Source organism: Miniopterus natalensis, chromosome 22 (assembly GCF_054644295.1).
Source record: "Miniopterus natalensis isolate mMinNat1 chromosome 22, mMinNat1.hap1, whole genome shotgun sequence".
NCBI lineage: Eukaryota > Metazoa > Chordata > Mammalia > Chiroptera > Miniopteridae > Miniopterus > Miniopterus natalensis.
The window spans coordinates 8,955,159-8,976,725 of NC_142102.1; the positions used below are offsets into that span (position 1 = coordinate 8,955,159).

The window sequence follows — 21,567 nt, forward strand, 5'->3', positions numbered from 1 at the left end:
CCCAGTCAAGGGCACGTATCTGGGTTGCAGGTTCACTCCCCCGCCCTGGTTGAGGCTCCTGCAGGAGGCAACCAACCCATGTGTCTCTCTCCCATCGATGTTTCTCTCTCTCCCCTTCCCTCCCTCCCTTCCACCCTCTCTGAAAAGCAATAGATAAAATACCCTCAGGTGTGGATTAACAAAAGCAAACAAACAAACCAAAAAAACTGGCTAAAATGGTAAACTTTATGTTCCATGTATCTGACCAGAATAAAAAGCCAAGAGCAAAGGGAGTGATGGTTGGAGAGTAGAAAGCAGATTCACAGATTCAGGCCACAGCTCCCAGGTGGCTGCCTGCAGCCCAGAGAGAGGAAGGCATCGCCCAAGGTCACTCAGAGCCAGCGTGCAGCTGTCAGGACCCCAGGTGGACAGAGCGAGGGACCTGGGCTTCAGTGCCGCCAACCCTCAGGGAGGAAGTTGCAGGGCACCCACTTGCCACACGGTGCCTGATGGCCGGTGACCCTCTAGGTGGCTGACCTTTGTTTCCATTGCAGATCGCGTCCTTGCTCAAGGACAACGAGCGAATCCAGTCCACCCAGACCGTCACCCCCAACGACGAGGACAGTGACATCAAGAAAATCAAGAAGGTCTGTCCCACACCCTGGGCTGCGCCACCACCCCAGCCCTCTGCAGAGAGCCCCCTGTCCCCAGGGCCACCCCCCTCACCTAAGCTCCAGAGACACAGCCCCCTAAATAGCAGCACCTTGTTGAGACATCTCTTCAGGTCGTCCCTGGGAGGAGGGTGGCTCAGCCTATTTTACAGAGAAGAAAACAGAGACTCTGAGAAAGAAAGGACAGGAACCCAGGCCAGCCATGGGACTCTAAGCAGAGAGCTCTCCTCACAACACCACGCAGCCTGGACCAGATCCCCCAGGCCACCTCCCTGAGGTCACCCCCCCGCATGCCCCACTCACTGTCAGCCAACATTTCCACCCAACTGTCCCCTCTAGTCCCCAGCAGACCTCGGCATGGGAATCTGGCCTTTCTGAGACCCCACTGGTTTTGCCCTGTTAGAGTCCAGAGGGACAGACATCTGAGAAGGTACCGGGGGTCCATCCACCCAGCGACCAGGACCCCGGGCCACCGCATGGGGGTTCAGAGGGAAAGCTCACGACTCACTTGCAGCTTTCCAGGCCTGTTGCAGGGAGCCTGACTCACCCTAAGAAACACAAGTGAAACCAGAGAGCCCACCTGCTTAGCGGGCAAGGGGACCCATGGGCCAGCCGCGGCCTCTGGCATGTTGGGGTTCTGAGCCCACAAGCTGTCTTCCTCTTTCCTTTCATTTGTGGCCAGTGCTTTACAAACTAAACTTATCACAGTACTTTCTGTATGCCAGACACTATTCCAGGAGCTTTATAGCCCACAAATTCACTCCTAACGGCCAACCCTCTGAGGTTTTATTATCTGCATCTCACACGTGGGGAACTGAGCCACAGACAGGTGTTTGAGGAGTGACATTTAAACCCTGGCCCCAAGCTCCAGAGCCCACATCCCTGGTCCCTGGCACATACCACGTCCTGGAAAGGCAGGTCCCGCAGCCCCAGGGTCCACCTCCCACATACCGACAGGTGAGGAGGTGTGACCCCATTGGTCCCCACCCAGCTGGCTTTGCGCCCTATAGGACCCTGCCAGGCCCTGTAGACAGTGGGATTTGCCCCCCAGGTCTGAGCCAAGCCCCACCAGCAGGAACTTGGGAAGGGCCTCGATTCACACACAGAGTTGTTCTAAGAGGCACATGCTTCCGATCAAGGTGCCACCTACGTCCCTGCTACTCATGCACCGGGAAGGGTAGCAGGCCATCCTTCTCAGCTGTGGCCCCACTGGGCTTTCCTGGCCCACTTTAGAGAAGCCATTCTGGTTGGAAATTTTTGTTAAGCACCATCTGAAACCCACCTCCTTCCCTCTATTGTCACCTCCTGGAGCCTCAAAGCAAGCGGCTCCCTCACAAGAGCACCTTCCTGTCCTCGGAGCCCTTGCAGGGCCCAGGCCTGGCCTCCCCTCTCCAGGGTGAACCCCCCGCTGGCAGGTCTGACCAGCACGGTGCTACCTCTGGTTCCCCAGCCCCCACCCAGGCACTGCCCAGCACCCTTGCTCCGGGTGCCCTGGGTAGCAGGGACGTAGGTGGCACCTTGATCCGAAGCATGTGCCTCTTAGAACAATTCTGTGTGTGAATCGAGGCCCTTCCCAAGTTCCTGCCAAAACGAGGCGCCCAAATCGGAGACAAGTGTCATTTCCAGGAGGAGGCAGGAGGGGAGGTTCCGGGCAAGCGCCAGTTCTCAGAGACACTCGATGAGGCCGAGGCATGAGAGTAACTAATTTGCCATCTTCGGTTCAATTTGATAATCTCCCTCTCCCCAGATGAGCTGTAACTGAACTTCTGGGCTCTCCGGCCAGTGATTGGACGGGAAGAGGTGTGAGCTGTGCCCAGCACAGCAGCCTGGCACCCGCTGCCCTCCCCCACCTCCCATTACGGGGCTGGGGCCACACTGTCCTCCTTCGGGGAATGCTTCTGAAGGAGCCAGGGGGGCTTGTTAACATGCAGGGGGCTGGGGGGCTGCATTTCTGACCAGCTGAGCCTGCCAGTCTGGGCACCGGCCCAGCAGCATCTCAGCAGCCCTGTCCGGGGACCTTGCGCTCTGGTCTCTGCGCACCCGGCCTGGGGGGCTGACAGCGCCCCGGTCCCCGCCCTTGGGAGGCCCCCCCCCCACCGCGCTGAGGATCCCTCCACCCCGTGCGCGCCCAGGTGCAGAGCTTCCTGCGGGGCTGGCTGTGTCGCCGCAAGTGGAAGACCATCATCCAGGACTACATCCGCTCGCCCCACGCCGACAGCATGCGCAAGAGGAACCAGGTCGTGTTCAGCATGCTGGAGGCGGAGGCCGAGTATGTGCAGCAGCTGCACATCCTGGTCAACAACTTCCTGCGCCCCCTGCGCATGGCCGCCAGCTCCAAGAAGCCCCCCATCACTCACGACGACGTCAGCAGCATCTTCCTCAACAGGTGAGCACCCCCCGGGCGCCCCACCTCGGGGCCTGCACCGGCTGCACTGAGCCCAGCTTGGGCCCTCGCCCCCATCTAGTCTCCACCAAGTGCAGGCGAGGAAACTGAGGCCCAGGGAGGAAGGAAGGTGCCGAGGTCACGCGGCTGAAGTCACGCCGGCCCCCCAACAACGTGAGGCCCACACGGTAGATGTCTGAGTGCTGGTTCTGAGCAGGGCCATGTCATCCCCCCCAGGACATTTGTCAATGTTTGGGGACATTTCTGGTTGTGAGGACTCGGCTGGGCTGGGGGGGAGGTTGCTGTTGGCATCTGGCAGGTAGAGACCAGACTGCTAAACATTCCACAGTGACCGGGGACAGGCCCCCCACAAAGGACTGTTCCACCCAAGACATCAGTGGTGCTTACGGTTGTGCACCAAGCTACAAAAAGGCAACTAGGTCCCACTCTCCTACTCGGATCCAGTCGCCATGACCCGGAGGCCAGGTTGGAATTGAGACTCCTCAGGCCCCTCTGAATGCTGCTCTGAACCCCACTATCCACACAGCTCATAAAGCGGTTACTTTTCCCGAATCGTGACCTGGGCGTGAACAGGGGGCTGAGCTGCCCGCTGCAGAGCGGGGGAGGGGTCGTTCAGCCCAGAAGATGAGCTTACAGATGTGGACTAGCCCCCTTTCCCAACAGCCAGGCCAGGCGACACACGGACACACGCTGGGAACCACTCCCGCTTCCCAGCGCCACGAAAGGCATCCCGCCCGGGTGACAGATGGTGGGTGTCTGATTGATTGGCAGTGGCTGCTGGGAGCCCTGGACGGAGAAGAATGAAGCCTGGCAGGGAACACAGCAGTGTCACCTGGTCACCTGCCTGGGCTGGGAGCCAGGAGGGTGGGCGCTTCAACCCAGAGGGCGCTGAGCAGACGGTGGGGCGGGAGAGGAGAGGTTGGGCACTGCCCTGCGTGCCCGGGACTGGCCTCGGGGAGGGTCAGGGCTCAGGGAGGGAACCAGGAAGATAAGCGCATCCCAGTGTGTCCCGTGGACGTCACTGCCCCTCCTGGAATGCTGGGCCCACCCGACCCTCCTTCCGATGTCCATCTCCTGCTCTCTCTCCACCTCTTCCCTCGGGTGTCATGTCCCTGGTTGTTCGCTCCAGGGCCTCGCTGTAGCAGCGCCCACCACACCCGGATGATGATTTCGTTCGTGTCTGGGTCCCCATTAGAATATAATCACGTGCTGTGGACAGAGACAGGGACACCCACGAAGGACAGTTGTACCCATGTGCACTGCACTCCCACTCCCAGGGACCTGCCAACTTCTGTGAGGGCCCGACAGTCAGCATGTTAGGCCTCGTGAGCCACACGGTCTCCGTCAAAACTAAGCAGTCAGCCTGGCCGGTGTGGCTCAGCGGTTAGAGTGTTGACCCAAAATGCCAAGGTTGCGGGTTTGATCCCTGGTCAGGGCACATACAAGAATCAACTAATGATGCATGACTAAGTGGAACAACAAATCAATGTTTCTTTCTATTTAAATAAATTATTTAAGTATTTAAATAAATTTTAAAAAATAAAACAAGCAATCAGATAATCCATAAACTAATCGGCATGGCTGTCCCCACTCTGTTTATGGACACTAAAATGTGAATTTCACATAATTTTCACATATCAGGAAACATCCCTTTGATTTTTCCCCCCCAACCACTTAAAAATGTAAAAATTCTTCCAAGCTTACAGGCTGTACAAAGACAGGCAGCAGGCCAGCCTCCTGGACGGACAGATTCCATGTCATAAAGATGTGATTCCCACCCAAAACCTGCTATATGTTTCATACAATTCCAATCCAGGGCCACCTCACAGAATGATGTCAGAGTTCAACTGAAGGAATAAATACTAACTATATAAGAATGATTGATAAGAAGACAAGAGAAACATTCCCTGCTTGTAATTAAAATGTAAAGCTTTATAAGTATATTAACAGTAATGAAATAGACCAATAGAGCATAGAAGTAAAATGGTCCAGAAACAGGCTTAGGGATGTATGAGAATTCAGTAATATAAAAGGCAGCCTAGCCCGGCCAGTGTGGCTCAATGGTTGAGAATCAACCCGTGAACCAGGAGGTCACAGGTTCGATTCCCGGTCAGGGCTCAGGCCCGGGCTGCGGGCTCGATCCCCAGCAGGGGGCGCTCAGGAGGCAGCAGGTCAGTGACTCTCACCATTGATGTTTCTCTCCCTCTCCCTTCCTCTCTCTAAAAATAAATAAACATTTTTTTAAAAATATATCTTTATTGATTTCAGAGAGAGAAAGGGAGAGGGAGAGACAGAGATAGAAACATCAGTGATGAGAGAGTCATTGATCAAGCCCACAACCAGGGCACGTGCCCTGACCGGGAATCGAACCCCGATCGCCTGGATCCTAGGTCGACGCTCAACCGCTGAGCCACGCCCAGCCGGGCAATAAAAACTTTTTAAAAAACACTGCTTTTAAAAAAATAAAATAAATAAAAAATAAATAAAAGGCAGCTTAGCAAAAGCGGAGAGATAGCTGGTATATTTGACAAATGGAACTGGGCAGTTGGCTGCCCAGTCTGGGGAACTGTCACGTTTATACCCTAATCACATCTTACACCAAAGCAAACTCTAGTTAAGTATTTACGTGTAAGATGAAACTATAAGACACCGGTGAGCGGGAGCCACGCCGCGGAGTGGGAGCCTCAGTGTCCCGAGCACGAAGCAGAAAGAAAATGGGAAAACTGCCCCAAACACCAGACACGCCATCAATGGGCAGATAGCTGAGCAAGAATGGCTATGAGTGTGTGTGTATAGGCCAGATAATGTGCTTAATGTAGGATACTATTTAAAATTAGAGAAAAAAATAGTAAGTGGACATGACTGGCCAATTACAAAAAAAGCAGAAATTCATGGGGTTTATTAGACAGGTAACAACAGTAATTTCTGGATAGTATGATGACAGGTGAGATCCTCGGTGTCTATCTGAAAAGGGGGAGGCTTCATGGACTCTATTTCTTATAGTTCTAGCTTGTTATGTCCCTAAGCGGCTATCCTGCTCTGAGTGAGCTCCTGGTTCCTCCAGGATCCCTCGGGGCGCCTCCCCTCCCGGGCAGGGGACCCCAATGCTCTGCTGTCACCTCTAGAAACTCCTAGTCCATTCTCAACAGGGGTCTCAAGCATTCGTTCTGCTCTGGATCCTGCAAATTACACCGTCTGTTCCACTGAAGTGGTTTTCACAGCAGGTCTCACCTGAGACAGGGGTTTGCTGCTGGAGTCCCCCTGGGAGCCCCCGAGCTGTGTGCACCCGGGGGAGGAGCTCCCTGCCCTCCTCACCCTCCCTTTCTCTTGCAGCGAGACCATCATGTTCCTGCACCAGATCTTCTACCAGGGCCTGAAGGCCCGAATCTCCAGCTGGCCCACTCTGGTCCTTGGTGAGTCTCAGCCCCCTTGCCCCAGCCTCCACCCATGGAGTCCCTCTCTGGGGCCATCCTTCCAGGCTGGAGGCACATCGGTCCTTCCAGAGTGACACAAAGTGGCCCTTTAGAAACCCACAGAGAAGCCCTCAGAGGGAGCCCAGGAGGAAAGGCACGTTGGCAGAAAGCTCTGTCTCTAGGAGGAAGCGATATATTTTTAGTTCCTTATCTGCTTTTTTCCCTTTAAAAATAATATCTACGGACCCATTTGAGAAAACTTGAGAAACCAAAAAAAGTAGAAAACATTTTAAAAATATCAACCGTAGTTCTGCCTCCCAAAGATACCACAGTAAACACTTGGGTGTTTTCTTCCAATTTTTCTCTGTGCGTGCGTAGATCTCAAGGCTCTTTCTTTCCCCATTTTGCATAATTGAGGACATGCTGAATATAGAATCTGAATGTCGCTGCCGGCTTTTGAAACTGCCCATTTTAGCATGTGTTTTCTTGTGCCCGTTGACCGCGGTGCGATGCTCTGGTGCCCTCAAGCCCGGGGCTTGTCGGTGGAGGTTGGCATGGGGCCAGCCCACCCAGTCAAGAGGGCAGGGCTGGTTTGAGTGCCTGGGGCTGTGGGGACAGGGACACATGGCCGAGGGGACGGGTAAGGGACAGAGACTCGGCAGGCTGTGTCTCAGGGTAGGAAGACCTGGAACGGGGGTGTCAGGAGACCCAGATCCAGGCCACCTCCTGACCTGCCTGTGACGTTAGATAGGTTGCTGTCACAGGTGGGACACTGGCAGGGAGGCCTGTTGGAGAGCCGTTGGCATCACACCGTGGGGGACGGGCAGAGGGGAGTGTGGCATTGATGCAGGTACTGCCAGGCCCTTGGCTGGCCCCGTGGAAGCTGGGGGGCTGGGATGGCCCTTCAAGGATTCCCTAAGTGAGGGACTGGGTTGGCCTTTACGCCCCAACCTGGACCCTCCCTTGGGTGGGATGTGACTCATGCGAGGCAGCCTCCTTCAGCCGAGAGCAGGCCGGGGAGGACCCAGCTGAGAGCCCTCAGCCACCCCGGCAGCTGGAGACGGCGAGCCTGGGTGCTGAGGGGGTTGGGGGCACCCGCTACACCTCCTCTCGCTGACCCCCAGGGCACGTGTCAGACTAGACAGGGCCCCAGCTCTCAACATCGGAGATTCTGGTGCAGTGCCAATGTCTGGGGCCACCTACCTGGCCAGAGACCCCGCCAAAAAGGCAGGGGCCTCCTCGGGGCGGGGGCGGGGGTGTCCGCTGACCCCGCCGATCCCCCCCCCCCCCTCCAGCCGACCTGTTTGACATCCTGCTGCCGATGCTCAACATCTACCAGGAGTTTGTGCGCAATCACCAGTACAGCCTGCAGATCCTGGCCCACTGCAAGCAGAACCGCGACTTCGACAAGCTGCTCAAGCATTACGAGGCCAAGCCGGACTGCGAGGAGAGGACACTAGAGACCTTCCTCACCTACCCCATGTTCCAGGTGGGCTGAGCCAGTCCCGACCACCCCTGAGGCTGCCAGAGCCAGGCCTCTGAAAGGGCCCTGGCCCTACCCTGCCCGCTCAGGGCGGCCTGGAGAACGGGGTGAGGCCCGTCCTGCCCCCCGGAGCAGGCGTCGTGGGGAGGCGAGGGGGCAGCTCCCTCGGGTGCCCTGTCCCTCCTGGCCCCAGTGCACCCCAGGCCCTGCCTCCTGCAGGTGTCCTCGGAGCTGAGAGAACCCTTCCCAATGCTGCTCTGTCTTTGTCCCCCTGTCCTTCCCGTCCCCTGTCCCCTGCCCCTCCTCGCCGCAGATCCCCAGGTACATCCTGACGCTGCACGAGCTCCTGGCCCACACTCCTCACGAGCACGTGGAGCGAAACAGCCTGGACTATGCCAAGTCCAAGCTAGAGGAACTGTCCAGGTGAGCCGGCTCAGGGCCCCACCCCGGGCACAGTCCCGGGCTGAGGATGCCCCCCAGAGTGTGCTGAGCCCCCATGGTAACATGCATGCTCAGGGTAGGATTCCAGGGGGGCATGGAAGCAGAGTCCCCGGGAGCAGTGCTCCGGTTTGCAGCTCGAGCCCACATGGGCACAGCTGGGGTGCTGCCCTAGTGCAACTGGGGTCCAAGGCAGGGCCCACCTCCCAGGACACCCTATTCTCCATCATCAGTGTGTCAAAGCCTGTGGCTATAGGTGCCCCCCGAGGGGGTTCTGGGAGACGGGCCGGCATGTGCCCAAGGCTCCAGCCAGCATACGTGGGCAACTCAAGGCCCCCCGCCAGCCTCCTCTCAGCCCCTGAAGCCTGGGGGAGCCTCCCTCTGCAAGGGGAGGCCAGGGAGGAGGTGCTGCCCCCCACAGGCCCTGATCCCCTGTCCCCCAGGGTCCTAGTGTGCAGCCCACTCTTCGGTTGTTCCCCCACGCATCACCGGCCCCTGGCCCCGAACCCAGCACAGCGGAGGGCTTCCTGTCACCATGACAACAGCCCCTTCATGCTCCTCTCAGATAACCAGTGCTGGATGCCATGCTCAGAATACTACCCCCGGAGGCTGGCTCTCCCCTGCCTCTGGCCTTTGCCCTGTTTTGCCTGAACCCCCATCTCCTGGGATCAGTGGTTGCCCAGCTTATCCCCCAGGAACCCCAGGCCCTGGAAGCCGTGCTGCCTTCCCAGAGTCCCCAGCTGCAGGTATGGCCTGCCCCTGGCCCCCAACATGAACCCAGCCAGGGACTGCACGTATCTTGGGCAGCCGCAGGGACACGGGTCTGACAGCAGAACTGCTGCTGCTGTGCAATCCCCCCTCCCTCGCTTTCCACCAGACGGAGCCTTCCTCGCCCAACCCCACCCTGATCAAGAGAAATGGGGCCAATGGCCTTGGGTCACCTCCAGAAATGAACCCCATCCCAGGAATTCACACACTCCCCTGAAAGGCGCCTCCCTCACCCGCATCTTTCCAAGGGCTGAGGCCGAGCTTCTGTAAGAGCACTGCCAGGAGGGAGGGAGGGAGGGAGGGAGGGAGGGAGGGAGGGAGGGAGGGAGGGAGGGAGAAACCGAGGTGGCTGAGGAAGAGACCCCATCTCAAGGCCCCACTCTGAAAATAGGAACATTAAGCCGTGGCCAGTGTGCTCAGTGGTTAGAGCATCGGCCCACGCACTGAAGAGTTTGATTCCCAGTCAAGGGCATGTACCTGCAGGTTCGATCCCCAGCCCCAGTCGGGGCATGTGAGGGAAGCAACCAGTCGATGTGTCTCTCTCACATCAGTGTTTCTCTCTCTCTCTTTCTCTCTCCCCCCCCTCCCTTCAACTCTCTCTGAAAATCAATGGAAAAAATCCTCGAGTGAGGATTAATAAAATAAATAGATAAATAACAGCCATATAAAAGAATTCAGGGGGATGAAACCACAAGTACACAAGCCATGAGGCAGAACAGGCAGGGACTTCTTCCGAGCAGGTCCTTGGAACATAAGCCACTCCACAGTCAACATTAAGTAAACAGCCATGTAAGAGAATTCGGGGAGGGGGGGGGGAACGGCAAGTGCAAAGACCCTGAGCTGGAGTAGGTGGTGTGTTTTTCCATTACCCCCCTCCCCGGGGTAAATTACCTGCTGCCATCCCAGGCTCCTGGAAATCCAGGAGCTCTCAGCAAGGTAGACAAGTCCCTGGTCCATTTTCCCACGCAGGTGCCACCTCGTGGACACGGGTGGTGTAGCAGTCGGGGAAAAACACCCCCAAAAACAGACGAATTGGACAGCTGTCTGTATTCTCAGATTTAGGGGCCAGGTGTGTCCTGCTTCCCTCCCAGATGTGCCAGAACCTACAGAGGTAACTGAGTTCGGTCTCCCCTGAGCCAGCTGCAGGGCCAGGTCCTCCAGAAATAAGCCATTTCAGAGAAAGTATTAAGGAAAGAGCCGCATGAAGAGCATTCAGGGGGAGGGAACAGCACGTGCTAAGGGCCTGAGCAGAAGGACGTGGTATGTTCCAAGACGGGCCCCTCGTACCATAGATGACCCGCTACTTTCCTAGGCTCCTGGGAACCCATCAAGGCTCGGAGCCACCTTGACAGCTCTCTTAGGGTCCTCTTCCTTTGTTCCCCACCAGCAGTATTTCTAAAAAGCAGGTCACGGGTGCCACCTCTTGGACACGGCTGGTGTTGCAGCCATCGGAACAGGGACAGATAGGGACCGCTGTCTGCTCTCAGGGCAAGCTGTGTCCTGATTCTCTCAGATGCGCCAGAATTCACAGAAATAACTGAAGTCACTGTTCCCTGAGCCAGCTGCATTGCCCCGTCCTCCAAAAATAAGCTGTTCCAGAGCCATTATTAAGAAAACAGCTGTATATAGAGCATTCGGGGGGCACTAAACAGGAAGCGCAAAGGCCCTGGGGCAGGAACAAAGTTTGTTCCTTCTGTGGACGGATAGGGCTGGTTGGATGAGGGACATATTAGTGAACTAAGGATGTCTCCTGTACTCCCATCTTCCTCCCAGTGCTGCTGTGTCCCACACGTTTCAGACTTTTAAATCCTAGAGACCTGCTTCTTACCTGTTCATCTCTCCATTTCCTTTGCTCTGAAATAAGATCACCTGCCCCCTTGGGCGGTCAGAAAGATAAAATGAGATCATACCTTTCAGTGTCCAGCACGCTCAGTACATTCCAGCCCTAGACCCCTTCGTTGGGAGCCTCCGAGATTCCTGGGTGCAGGGCTTTTTCTTCCCAGATTTGGCTTTTCCTCCATCTCTTGACCATGTCGTTTCCCTTCTCCACAGGATAATGCACGATGAAGTCAGCGAGACGGAAAACATCCGGAAAAATCTGGCCATCGAGCGCATGATTATTGAAGGCTGCGAGATCCTGCTGGATACCAGCCAGACTTTTGTGAGACAAGGTAAGGCCTGTGCCCAGGGGGGCCCGGCACTGAGGCGGGGCAGGGGGCGCAGGCGACACTTGGCACCTCCGGCTGGTTCAGCTGCCCCACCTGCCCGTGTGACTGCTGGGTCCTCAGGGCTGCTGGAGGAGAGGGACAGCTGCATGTGGATGGTGGTGTCTGTGAGCAGAGATCCAGATGTCACTGGCTTTCCGTTTCCTTCTCCCCAGATGTGCACACAATTCTCTCAGGTGGCCTTGGTTGGCTGCTGGAGGTTCTAGTAAACAAAACAAGTCCCTTCTGGGAGCGAGCAGGGGCAAAGGGTGAGGACAGATGCGGGCTGGCGCTGTGAATGACAGGCGATTTCAGCGTCGGGGGAAGTCAGCGTGGGTCGGCCTCTGTCCCCTGCTCATCATGTGTGGCCCCTTGGGGAGGCTGTGACCACAGCAGTTCTTCTGGGAAGATGGTTTCTGTCCCCCTCGGCCTCAGCTCACCGGGGAATAGTGTGGAGAGGCGCAGGCCGCTGGTGAGGGGCCGGCAGAGGCCCCTGTCGAGGAGGGACTGATGCCAACTCAGGCATGTTAGCGCTGCGGTGCATTTGAAGGTCACCTCGTTCGGGCCCCTTGTTCTGTGGAACCCTAGGGGCCTGCGTGATGCCATGGAGGCGGCCCCGCTTCGGAGTGGACTCCCGAGTTCCTTCTGTCTGGCCCAGGCCCTCTGACCAGACAGAAGCTCACCAGCACCCGCCGCTGGCCTGTTCGTCTGCTCTGGTCTCCGCTGCCCTCGGCAAGGGGATTGTCTACCTGGAGTTCCTTCCAAGCCCCTATGTGGGGCCCTGTGCCCCAGGCCCACCCTGTGACCTGTGGAGCCCAGAGCCAGCCTTGCCTGTCCCTCATCTCCCCTGAGCTGCACTGGATCCAAGTGGGAAGTATCCCCAAGAATGACCTCTCCTTGGGTGGACGGTGTCTCCACAGATTCCTGGAATCTGCTCCATTGCCTGGAGACAAGACAGGGGGACCTGGCAGGCCTTTTTCACTTGTTCAGTCACACTGATGCCCGCCTGGTTCATGCCAGGCCACCAAGGGGATCCAGGGACACAGAGAATAAATGCCCACCCCAGAAGTGGACAATGCAACAGAGTCATGAGGAGACGAGCCCAGGGCAGGGCTTCCGGCAGGGATGAGTGTTGGCAGGAGGCAGAGGGGTGGCGCAGACCAGGACCAGGGACAGTCAGTCAGGGAGGGCTCCCTGAGGAGGCAGCCTGGAGTGTAGTCTTGAAGGATAAGTAGGAGTTCACAGGTAGAAGTATTAAGGGCGGGGGCCAGAGTAGGAACAGCAGATGGGTCCCTCATGGCCACCTGCTCTGTGGTGATGTACTGAGGGTGGAGGTGCTGTGACAAAGTCTGATTGGTTGGTGATGCTGACCTCGGCTGTGTGTGGCAGCCGGTGCCATTTCTTGTTCATCCCCCTGAGCCATAGCGAGCCCCCCACCTGTTCAGCCTCCTGCCACCCCAAGCATCCCCCTCAGGCGGCATTCTCATCGCAGGGTCTGTGTCGTGAGGGCTCCTTGCCCGCCGAGGCCTGGCCCTTGCTGGGAGTCACAGGGTCCCACATGGAGCCTCTCTGATCATCCCCCAAGCCCTGTCCCCGCCACCTGGCCCTGAGGAGGGGCTGGGGGGCGAGACCCAGGTGCAGATTTGCTACTAGGACTGGGATCACCTTGTTCCCAGTTAGTCCCACATCGACTCCAGAGTTGCTCAGAGGCCAGGGCAGATGGGGTCAGCCAGGGTCTCCTCCTTCCGCAGGCTCCCTCATCCAGGTGCCCATGTCGGAAAAGGGCAAGATCACCAGGGGGCGCCTGGGGTCTCTGTCTCTAAAGAAGGAGGGCGAGCGCCAGTGCTTCCTGTTCTCCAAGCACCTGATCATCTGCACCAGAGGCTCTGGCGGGAAACTGCACCTGACCAAGGTAAGGCCTCGGGAGGAGCCTCGGGCCGTGGGCTGGGCTCACAGCGGGCCCTGCGCTGACCGTGGGCCTGGACGGTGGACAAGGGTGTCAGGGACATGAGCACACACACAAGCCCTGGTTTCACTGCAGTTGGAATGACTGGTTTTCTGCAGAATTTGTGGGAAACGGGAAGGTGAATATCAGGACCTCCGCAGCTGGGCGTGGGGCAGAGGACCCCGGGGACTAAACAAGCCCCTAAACTGTGCATATATGTGTGTGCGCCTATGTGCGTGTGTGTGTGCCTGTGTGCATGTGTGCCTGTGTTCCTGTGTGCATGTGTGCATGTGTGCCTGTGTTCCTGTGTGCATGTGTGTCTGTGTGCAGGGAGCAGGGTCGTGGTGGCACCTGCCTGAGGCCCACAGCCTCTCATCTCTAATCACAGGAAGCTCAGCCTGAACCCTCCCAGGGCCCTGTCAGCACTCACTCCTCAGCAAGAGCCCTGACCGGGCCAGGTGATGCTTGCAGGTGGCTGGGTGCTCACATACAGGACCGGTCCTCAGGACCTCCCAGCCCTGCAGGAGACCCCACACTCAGCTACCTGGCCCATCCCAAAAGATGGGGGGACTAAGCACCTCCAACCCCTTCCTGCATCCTCACTGACCCCAGGACCTTGGCTCCTGCCATCCACTCAGCTGCACAGCCTCCCCCCTCCCCCTTACCCCCTGCAAACCTCCTGCAGACTCTTCAAGGCCTGTCAAACGGCACCTGCTGTGACACCTACCCCCAAGCAGAGCCGATGTGCCCCCAACACAGCACATCTCTGGTGCACAGCTCTGAGCTCAGAGCCTGGTCCCACTTGTCTCTCACACAAGTGGGGCCCTGGGAAAGCTCCTCACCTGGGGACGGGGGGGGTGGAGGCTGGCAGGTGGGCGCAGACCTGCTCGGTCATTAGGAAGCATCTGATGAGCTACAGCCTCCCCGGCACCGTGTCCACCCTACGGACACCCACCTCCATGGATTTCAAATCCGAGCACATGGTGGCCTGCATGGGGGTCAGAGCACCCTTAATTGCTCCACAGCCTGGACGCCTAGCCCATCACCTCCTTCAGACCAGGTGGTGTCATCAGGGGACACACACGGCTCATGTTCAAGTGTCGACAAATTGGTTGGCCGCATGCAGGGAAATTAATTCACAAACATCTGTTATCTCTGTTTCTGTGGGTCAGGAAATCAGGACCCACGTGACCCGGGCTTCTGGGGAGGTGCCACCCAGGCGCGACAGGGGGCCAAGGGGTCCTCCCCTACTCCAACCACCCACTCGGCTGCTGGCCAGAGGCCTCAGCTCCTCATTTGTACACCTGTCCTCTTGGCTCCCCCCGACCGCCCCCAGCGCCAGTGACCCAGACGAGAGCCAGCAGGAGGCTGTGTCTCCACAGCTACACCCCTCGCTTCTGCTTTCTAACAAGCAGAAGAGGCAGGTTGCCCAGCCCAGGGCACTCAGAGGAAGGGTGTCTGAGGGCGGCGGGGGTGCCTCACGACCACCACAGCTGTGCTTACTCTTATTTCTCAGTACGTAGCAAGGGACTCCGAGAGGCCTGCACACTCGTGGACAGCAGGCATTTTTCCAGATGTTCCTAAAAACTGAAGAACAGTGACTGACCTTGGGCTGACCTTGGGGGGACACAACCCCCTGATTCCATTTCTTCACCTGTAAAAACCAGAATTACAAAACCTGCGAAGGGTCCGTGAAACTGGCCTGTTTCCCTGTTGTTTACATGAGGGGTCTGGCCTAGAACAGGGGTTTCAGGCTTCCCTGGATTTAGGTGCCACCTCGGAGCTGCTGCAGGGAGGGGCATGGAGAGGCCCCTGAGTCCCTGCCGGGGGGAGGCCCACCCCAGTGACCTCCCACCCCAGTGACCTCTCCCTTCATTGGGGAAGGCTCTCTGAGACAATCCGTGTGATCCACCCGCTTCATTGGGTTTCTTATAGGAAAATAAAGCCCCTCAGCTTAAAAAAAACACAAAAGGCCCACTTGGACTATAACACAACTATGCTCACTGTCCAAGCCACCCCCTCCCGACGCCCTGGGCCCGCTCTTTTTCAGAATGGAGTCGTATCCCTCATCGACTGCACCTTGTTGGAGGACCCGGAGAGTACGGAGGAGGAAGGTAGGTGTGGAAGCCACTCGCGCAGGGACGCACACGCTCACCCCGAAAGGCTGGGCCGGGCGTGGTTCTCGGGGGGAGGGAGGGAGTCCCTGGAGTGAGGTGGCCTCTCTCCTGGACCCAGAGAGACCGGCCTGGGCCTTTAGACGGTGACTCCTAAAGTCCCTCCCGCTGTGCTCTGGGCCACAGTTCTCCCATCCTTGAGGTCCCCCCTCAAGGATTCCTCATGTTAGGAGAAAAGAAATGTCCTGAGAAAAGCCAGTGTCCTGGTGCCCACCGACGCTCCGCCTTCGCCGGCGGGTAAAGCGTTAAAGTGGTTTCGGCTCGGAAAGGGCCCGGGCTCACTGTGCTAACTCCATCTTTTGCCACTGGAAGCCAAAGGGTGTAGCCAAGACATGGACCACCTGGATTTTAAGATCGGGGTGGAGCCCAAGGACTCCCCGCCCTTCACGGTCATCCTCGTGGCTTCGTCCAGACAGGAGAAGGCGGCATGGACCAGCGACATCAGCCAGGTGAGCGGCGCCACCTCTTCCCAAAAGCCTGGGGCCCCTCCGCGCCCGAGCAGGTTCTAATGGGAAAGGCCCGGCGTCCTCCGGGCACAACCGTCCCATCTCCCGGGCCGCCCTCGAAGTCGGGTCTGGGAACCCCTTATCTCTAGATTGTCTGCTAAGGTGATGCATTTCAGGGTTGAGGCAGAGCCAGAGCTGAGGATGGTCTGGGAGGGCTGGGCTGCAAAAGTGGGGTTTGGAGGGTCCCAGCCTTGATCAGGACCAGGGACACCCACCTTCTACCGCACCAGCCTGTCTGCCACACCCCTGTGACTTCCACCCCCACTCCCGCCACACACATCCTGAGACCAGAAGCTTCTGTGATGTGACCCCACATAGCCGCCACCCACCTTGCCAAGGAGAAACCCTCTCATGGCAGAAATGTGAGGGCTTGGTCAGGGGACAACGGGAAGGAAGAAAGTCACACGCACACCCAGACACCCCGAGATATACCTTTTCTTTTTTGTTTGCGCGGGTGCGTCCTGTTCAAAGCAAAATTGGCAAATAGCCCAGCGAGGGAGGAGCCCTATCCCCATTTTTCAGGTAGAGAAACTGAGGCTCACGGAGGTCAAGGAAACCCCCACAAGGTCACTGAGCTGGGGCTTGTCTTCCAACCAACGTCTGAGGGGTGCTCTGCTTTGGCCCTGCCCACCTGTGTCGGGGTGGGGGTGGCACATGAACGACTCGCTCGGCAGAGTCCCCACTGGGCCTGGGTCCCCGGATGGAGATGGGGGCTCTGATATGGGGTCCCCATGCTGATTCCAGTGTGTCGACAACATCCGGTGCAATGGACTCATGATGAACGCCTTTGAGGAAAATTCCAAGGTCACAGTGCCACAGATGATCAAGTAAGTGCCCTTAACCCTGTCGGGGCCAGGCCACTGCGGGCCACACAGCGTGGCAGGGACGCTGAGCCGGCCAGCACTGGGCCCGACCATGCTGCTTTCATCATTTGGGAATCTGTTGTCTGTTTTGAGTTCATGTCTATTTGTTTTTTGTGGGGTTTATTACTATTATTATTGATTGATTGATTGATTGATTGATTTTTAGAGAGAGGAAGGGAGAGAGAGGGAAAAAAAACATGGATTTGTTGGTCCACTTATTTGTGTGTCGTTGGTTGACTCTGGTATGTGCCCGGACCAGGGATTGAACCCACAACCTCGACGTTTCGAGATGATGCTCTAACCAACTGAGCCACCTGGCCAGGGCGAGTTAATGTCTATCTGGATGATGGCCTTGGCTTCGTGGATTTTTGTATTAGGCTGTTTAAAATATAAATTAGGAATGAAATGTTATGCACTTTTTTTTTTTTTTGTAATGACTTTCTTTTCCCATTTATGAAATGACAAAACTTAAGAAACACAAGCTTCCAGCGCCCTTGGGTGCGTTTGAGCAGCTCCAGGGGTGAGGGGGGCGTTTGCTGGCACCAGTCACTTCTCCTCCAGCGTCTGGGCCCCCGACCCCTGACAGGCCCTCCTTCCTGTGCCCCCAGCCCCGGTGGCTCGTAGGCCTCCACCCACCAGTGGATGTCAGCGGGTTCGCTGTGCTGTGTGGCCATCCACCGTCTAAGTCCAGAATATTCCCACCCCCCCAGCAGACACCCATAGGTGCTACCAGTCGCTTCCAGTCCCCCCCCTCCCCGGCCCTGGCGGCCGCCGGCCTACCTTCTGTCTAGGGTTTGCCTGTTCTGGGCATTTCGTGTAAGTGGGGTCATAGTGCATGTGGGCTTTTGCGACTGGCTGCTTCCAGTCGGCACAACGCTGTCAAGCTGGATCCATGTTGTGGCCTGTTCAGTGCTCGCTCCTGTCCACAGCTGAGCAAATGTCCAGGCACAGACGGACCTGGTTTTGTTCATCTTTTCACCACTTGATGGACATTTGGGCGCCTTCCACTTTTGGGGGGGATTATAAATCCACGACGAACACTTGTGGTCACGTTTTTGTGTGGACAGGCTTCCCCTCTATTTTGTGAACTCGGCAACACATTCTTTGTAAGTGGTTCTGTTTTATGCGGTGTTTCTAGGAGTATAATAAGGGCTGGTTTTGGGATATTTTGGGCACAGACACACACACACACACAAAAAGATGCTGCAGCCCATTTTTCCTCAGTGTCTTTCTCCCAGTTTTCCTTGTTCCTTAATGAGCCAGCCAGTCCCTTTAGCAGCCCGTCTGTCTGTCCTGGCTGTGGGCGCATCAGGAGACAGTGAGGGGTCAGCCTCGGCAAGCCCCCTGGGAGCTCAGGCCTGGCGTGGAGCTCAGACTTCATCAGACCCGTTTCCTTGGTGCCCCCCCCCGGGGTGGAGCTCAGACTTCATCAGACCCGTTTCCTTGGTGTCCCCCCCCGCCCCCCCAGGTCGGACGCCTCCTTGTACTGCGACGACGTGGACATCCGCTTCAGCAAGACCATGAACTCCTGCAAAGTGCTGCAGATCCGCTACGCCAGCGTGGAGCGGCTGCTCGAGCGGCTCACCGACCTGCGCTTCCTGAGCATCGACTTCCTCAACACCTTCCTGCACTCCTACCGCGTCTTCACCTCCGCCGTGGTGGTGCTGGACAAGCTCATCACCATCTACAGGAAGCCCATCAGCGCCATCCCCGCCAGGTGGGCGCGGGCCGGGGGAGACTGAGGCCCGGAGAGGCCGGGCCCTGAGCCAGGGCAGGGGGCACCCCCGGAACCAAGCCAGACGGGAGGCTCTGCCTCTGCCCTGGGCTCCTGGGTGGGGGACAGCTGGGAAGGGACACATCGCTCTGTCCCTCCTTGAAGCATGGAACCCGCCCCTCTCCAAGGCACAGTATTTCTTTTTTTTTTTTTTTTAATAATATGTGTTTTGTTGTTTTTTATATAACTTTATTGATTTCAGAGGGAGGAAAGGAGAGGGAGAGAGAGAGATAGAAACATCAATGATGAGAGAGTCATTGATCGAGCCCACAACCCGGGCCTGTGCCCTGACCGGGAATCAAACCCCGATCGCCTGGATCCCAGGTCGACGCTCAACCGCTGAGCCACACAGGCCGGGCGATAATAATATGTTCTTATTGATTTTTAGAGAGGGAGGAAGAGAGAGATAGAAACGTCCATGAGAGAGAAACATTGATCGGCTGCCTCCTGTTCACCCCCCGCACTGGGAAGTGAGCCCAAAACCCGGGCACGTGTCCTGGTGGGGAATCGAACCCGCAACCTCTCGGTGCACAAGATGATGCCTAACCCCCTGAGCCACACCGGCGGGCGGGACAGTGTTGCACACACACCTTCCCCATTTAAGGAAGAAAGCAAAAGGAAAGGATGGGTGTGGGGAGACACACAGAGAGAATCTTACCCCCTCTCTGCTGAGCCTGTACCCTGCTCTGAGGAGAGGGGTCCCTTCGGCGCAGCCAGGGCTGTTCAGTGTGTGGAGGGCGGATCTGAGCCTTGTGACGCACCCGGGGCTCAGAAAGGCCCAGAGATTGCCCACGGCCTCCAGAAAGAAGTCTGTGGCTAATGGGGTACTTAAAGCCAGGGCTCTGGTCTCCCTGAGGCCACTGGTGGCCACCCTGCCCTAGTCTGGGTGACAGTGTGGACGCTGTGCTCCCCCCCCCCCAGGCAAGACATGGGGCCAGAGACTGGGCTCTTGGGCTCTCTGGGCTCTTTGTGCCCTAAATCACACCATCTCCCCAGGTCCAAGGGGAGGCCACACTTGTCCCTAATGTAGCCCAAGGCGTGAGGAGGGGCAGGGGACCTGTAAGCTCGGGCATCCCTCCTCGCACCCGCACCTCTGCTCCCGGAGCCCAGGCCCGAACACCGCTGTGTTTCCCACCAGTGCTCACTGTCCACTTGCTCGGGCCTCACGGGGCAGGCAGTCAGCTTCGTAAGGGCCCTGAGAGAGCAGGAGAGACCCCGTGCCCGGGATGGGAACATGCCTGAGAACCATCAGTTCTTGCCCGGGGACACGGCAGGCACAGGGGACCCCCTCACTGCCTGCCCAGGCCCCGCTGACCCTTCCTTTCCACCCCCCGCCCTCCCTGCAGGTCCCTGGAGCTCCTTTTCGCCAGCGGCCAGAACAACAAGCTCCTGTATGGGGACCCACCCAAGTCCCCACGTGCCACCCGCAAGTTCTCCTCACCACCACCGCTGTCCCTCACCAAGACGTCCTCCCCCAGCCGCCGGCGCAAGCTGTCCCTGAACATCCCCATCATCACGGGCGGCAAGGCCCTGGACCTGGCCGCGCTCGGCTGCAGCTCCAACGGCTACACCAGCATGTACTCGGCCATGTCGCCCTTCAGCAAGGCCGCGCTGGACACCAGCAAGCTCTACGTGTCCTCGGGCAGCTTCGCCAACAAGATCTCGGACGAGGCAGACACAGCCGTCGAGAGGCCGGAAGACCCCTCGGCCCTCAGCAAGCAGAGTGAGTGGCCACTCGGCCGGCGGCCCCCACCCCTGTGGCCCCCATGGGGCAGGAGGGGAGGTGTGGGTGTGGGAGGGGAGACTCCCCAGGGTACTGACGGCAACTTCCTCCCCAGTCCCTGGGGGTGTCTGCCAGGCTGCAGTCAGCCTCAGGCATAGTCCCACCTCCAGGTTCACTGTCTAGCTAAGGGGCCGGGGCAGACGTGGAAACATGGTACATGCAGTGCTGGGAGGGTCACAGAGGAGAGTGGGGATCCCCCTCCCCCCCGAGAGCCAGAGAAGGCTTTGGGGAGGAGCCATGAGACCCAGGTTTCCAGGAGGAGGGAAGACGCTGAAGACAAAAGCCGGTGTTGCTCAGAGGTTAAGCATTGACCCATGAACCTGGAGGTCACAGTTCAATTCCCAAGGATATTTTTTCCATTGCTTTTCAGAGAGAGTGGAAGAGAGGGAGGGAGGGAGGGAGGAGAGAGAGAGACATGGACTGGTTGCCTCCCCGCACTCGGGGATCACACCTGCAACCCAGGCACATGCCCTTGAGCGGTAATCAAACCCTTGACCACTTTGGTGGGCGGGTCGACGCTCTAACCACTGAGCCACGCCGTCCAGGACTGGACACTTTTCTAAAGAGAAGACCTGTCTTCTTTCGAGTTCTCAAAAGCATCAAACGCAACTCCATTCACTCTGTAGTTGGGGAAACTGAGGCCCAGAGACGCCGCGTTTCTGATAGAGGCCTCACCATAGGCCAGAGCCGAACTTTTAATACAACTCATCAGCTTTCCCTAAAGTGCATGAACAGTGAGTCCCCGTAACCCGGGCATCACCTGGGGGGCTGTTAGAAACCCAGACCCCGGGCCCCAGCCCAGCCCCAGGTATGCGGGGAATGTCGCAGAAGCCCAGGTAGAGCTTTCACAGCGCCCGTCCGCACGTGACAGGGCTGACCAGGCCGGACGAAGCCCTTAAACTTTCTTCCGCCGGTCTATCCCACGCTTACTCTGTTTTGCATCAATGAATTACAGGCCTGAATCCAAAAATCAGTGACCATTTGAGAAACACAAAATCATCTCGTTTCCTCGCAGGCTCAGACGTCTCCATGAGGGAAGAGTCCGATACCGATCAAAACCAGAGCGACGATGCAGACACCGAGACATCCCCGACCAAATCTCCGACGACACCAAAATCTGTCAAGAGCAAAAATTCCTCAGGTATGAGTCACCGAACCCAAG

At 57.6% G+C, this 21,567-nt stretch overlaps 1 protein-coding gene across 1 annotated transcript in view; it reads left to right on the plus strand.

Moving 5' to 3' along the window:
* RASGRF1 (Ras protein specific guanine nucleotide releasing factor 1) overlaps positions 1 to 21,567 on the plus strand; it is a 54,262-nt gene that overhangs the window by 16,820 nt on the left and 15,875 nt on the right. The window contains exons 4-16 of the mRNA XM_016217959.2: positions 534 to 626; positions 2,783 to 3,036; positions 6,388 to 6,467; positions 7,763 to 7,956; positions 8,264 to 8,373; positions 11,209 to 11,327; positions 13,112 to 13,272; positions 15,356 to 15,419; positions 15,792 to 15,928; positions 16,730 to 16,812; positions 18,317 to 18,565; positions 19,969 to 20,345; positions 21,421 to 21,546. Coding sequence (XP_016073445.2) covers positions 534 to 626; positions 2,783 to 3,036; positions 6,388 to 6,467; positions 7,763 to 7,956; positions 8,264 to 8,373; positions 11,209 to 11,327; positions 13,112 to 13,272; positions 15,356 to 15,419; positions 15,792 to 15,928; positions 16,730 to 16,812; positions 18,317 to 18,565; positions 19,969 to 20,345; positions 21,421 to 21,546 — 2,047 coding nt within the window. The remainder of the gene's footprint in view (positions 1 to 533; positions 627 to 2,782; positions 3,037 to 6,387; positions 6,468 to 7,762; positions 7,957 to 8,263; positions 8,374 to 11,208; positions 11,328 to 13,111; positions 13,273 to 15,355; positions 15,420 to 15,791; positions 15,929 to 16,729; positions 16,813 to 18,316; positions 18,566 to 19,968; positions 20,346 to 21,420; positions 21,547 to 21,567) is intronic.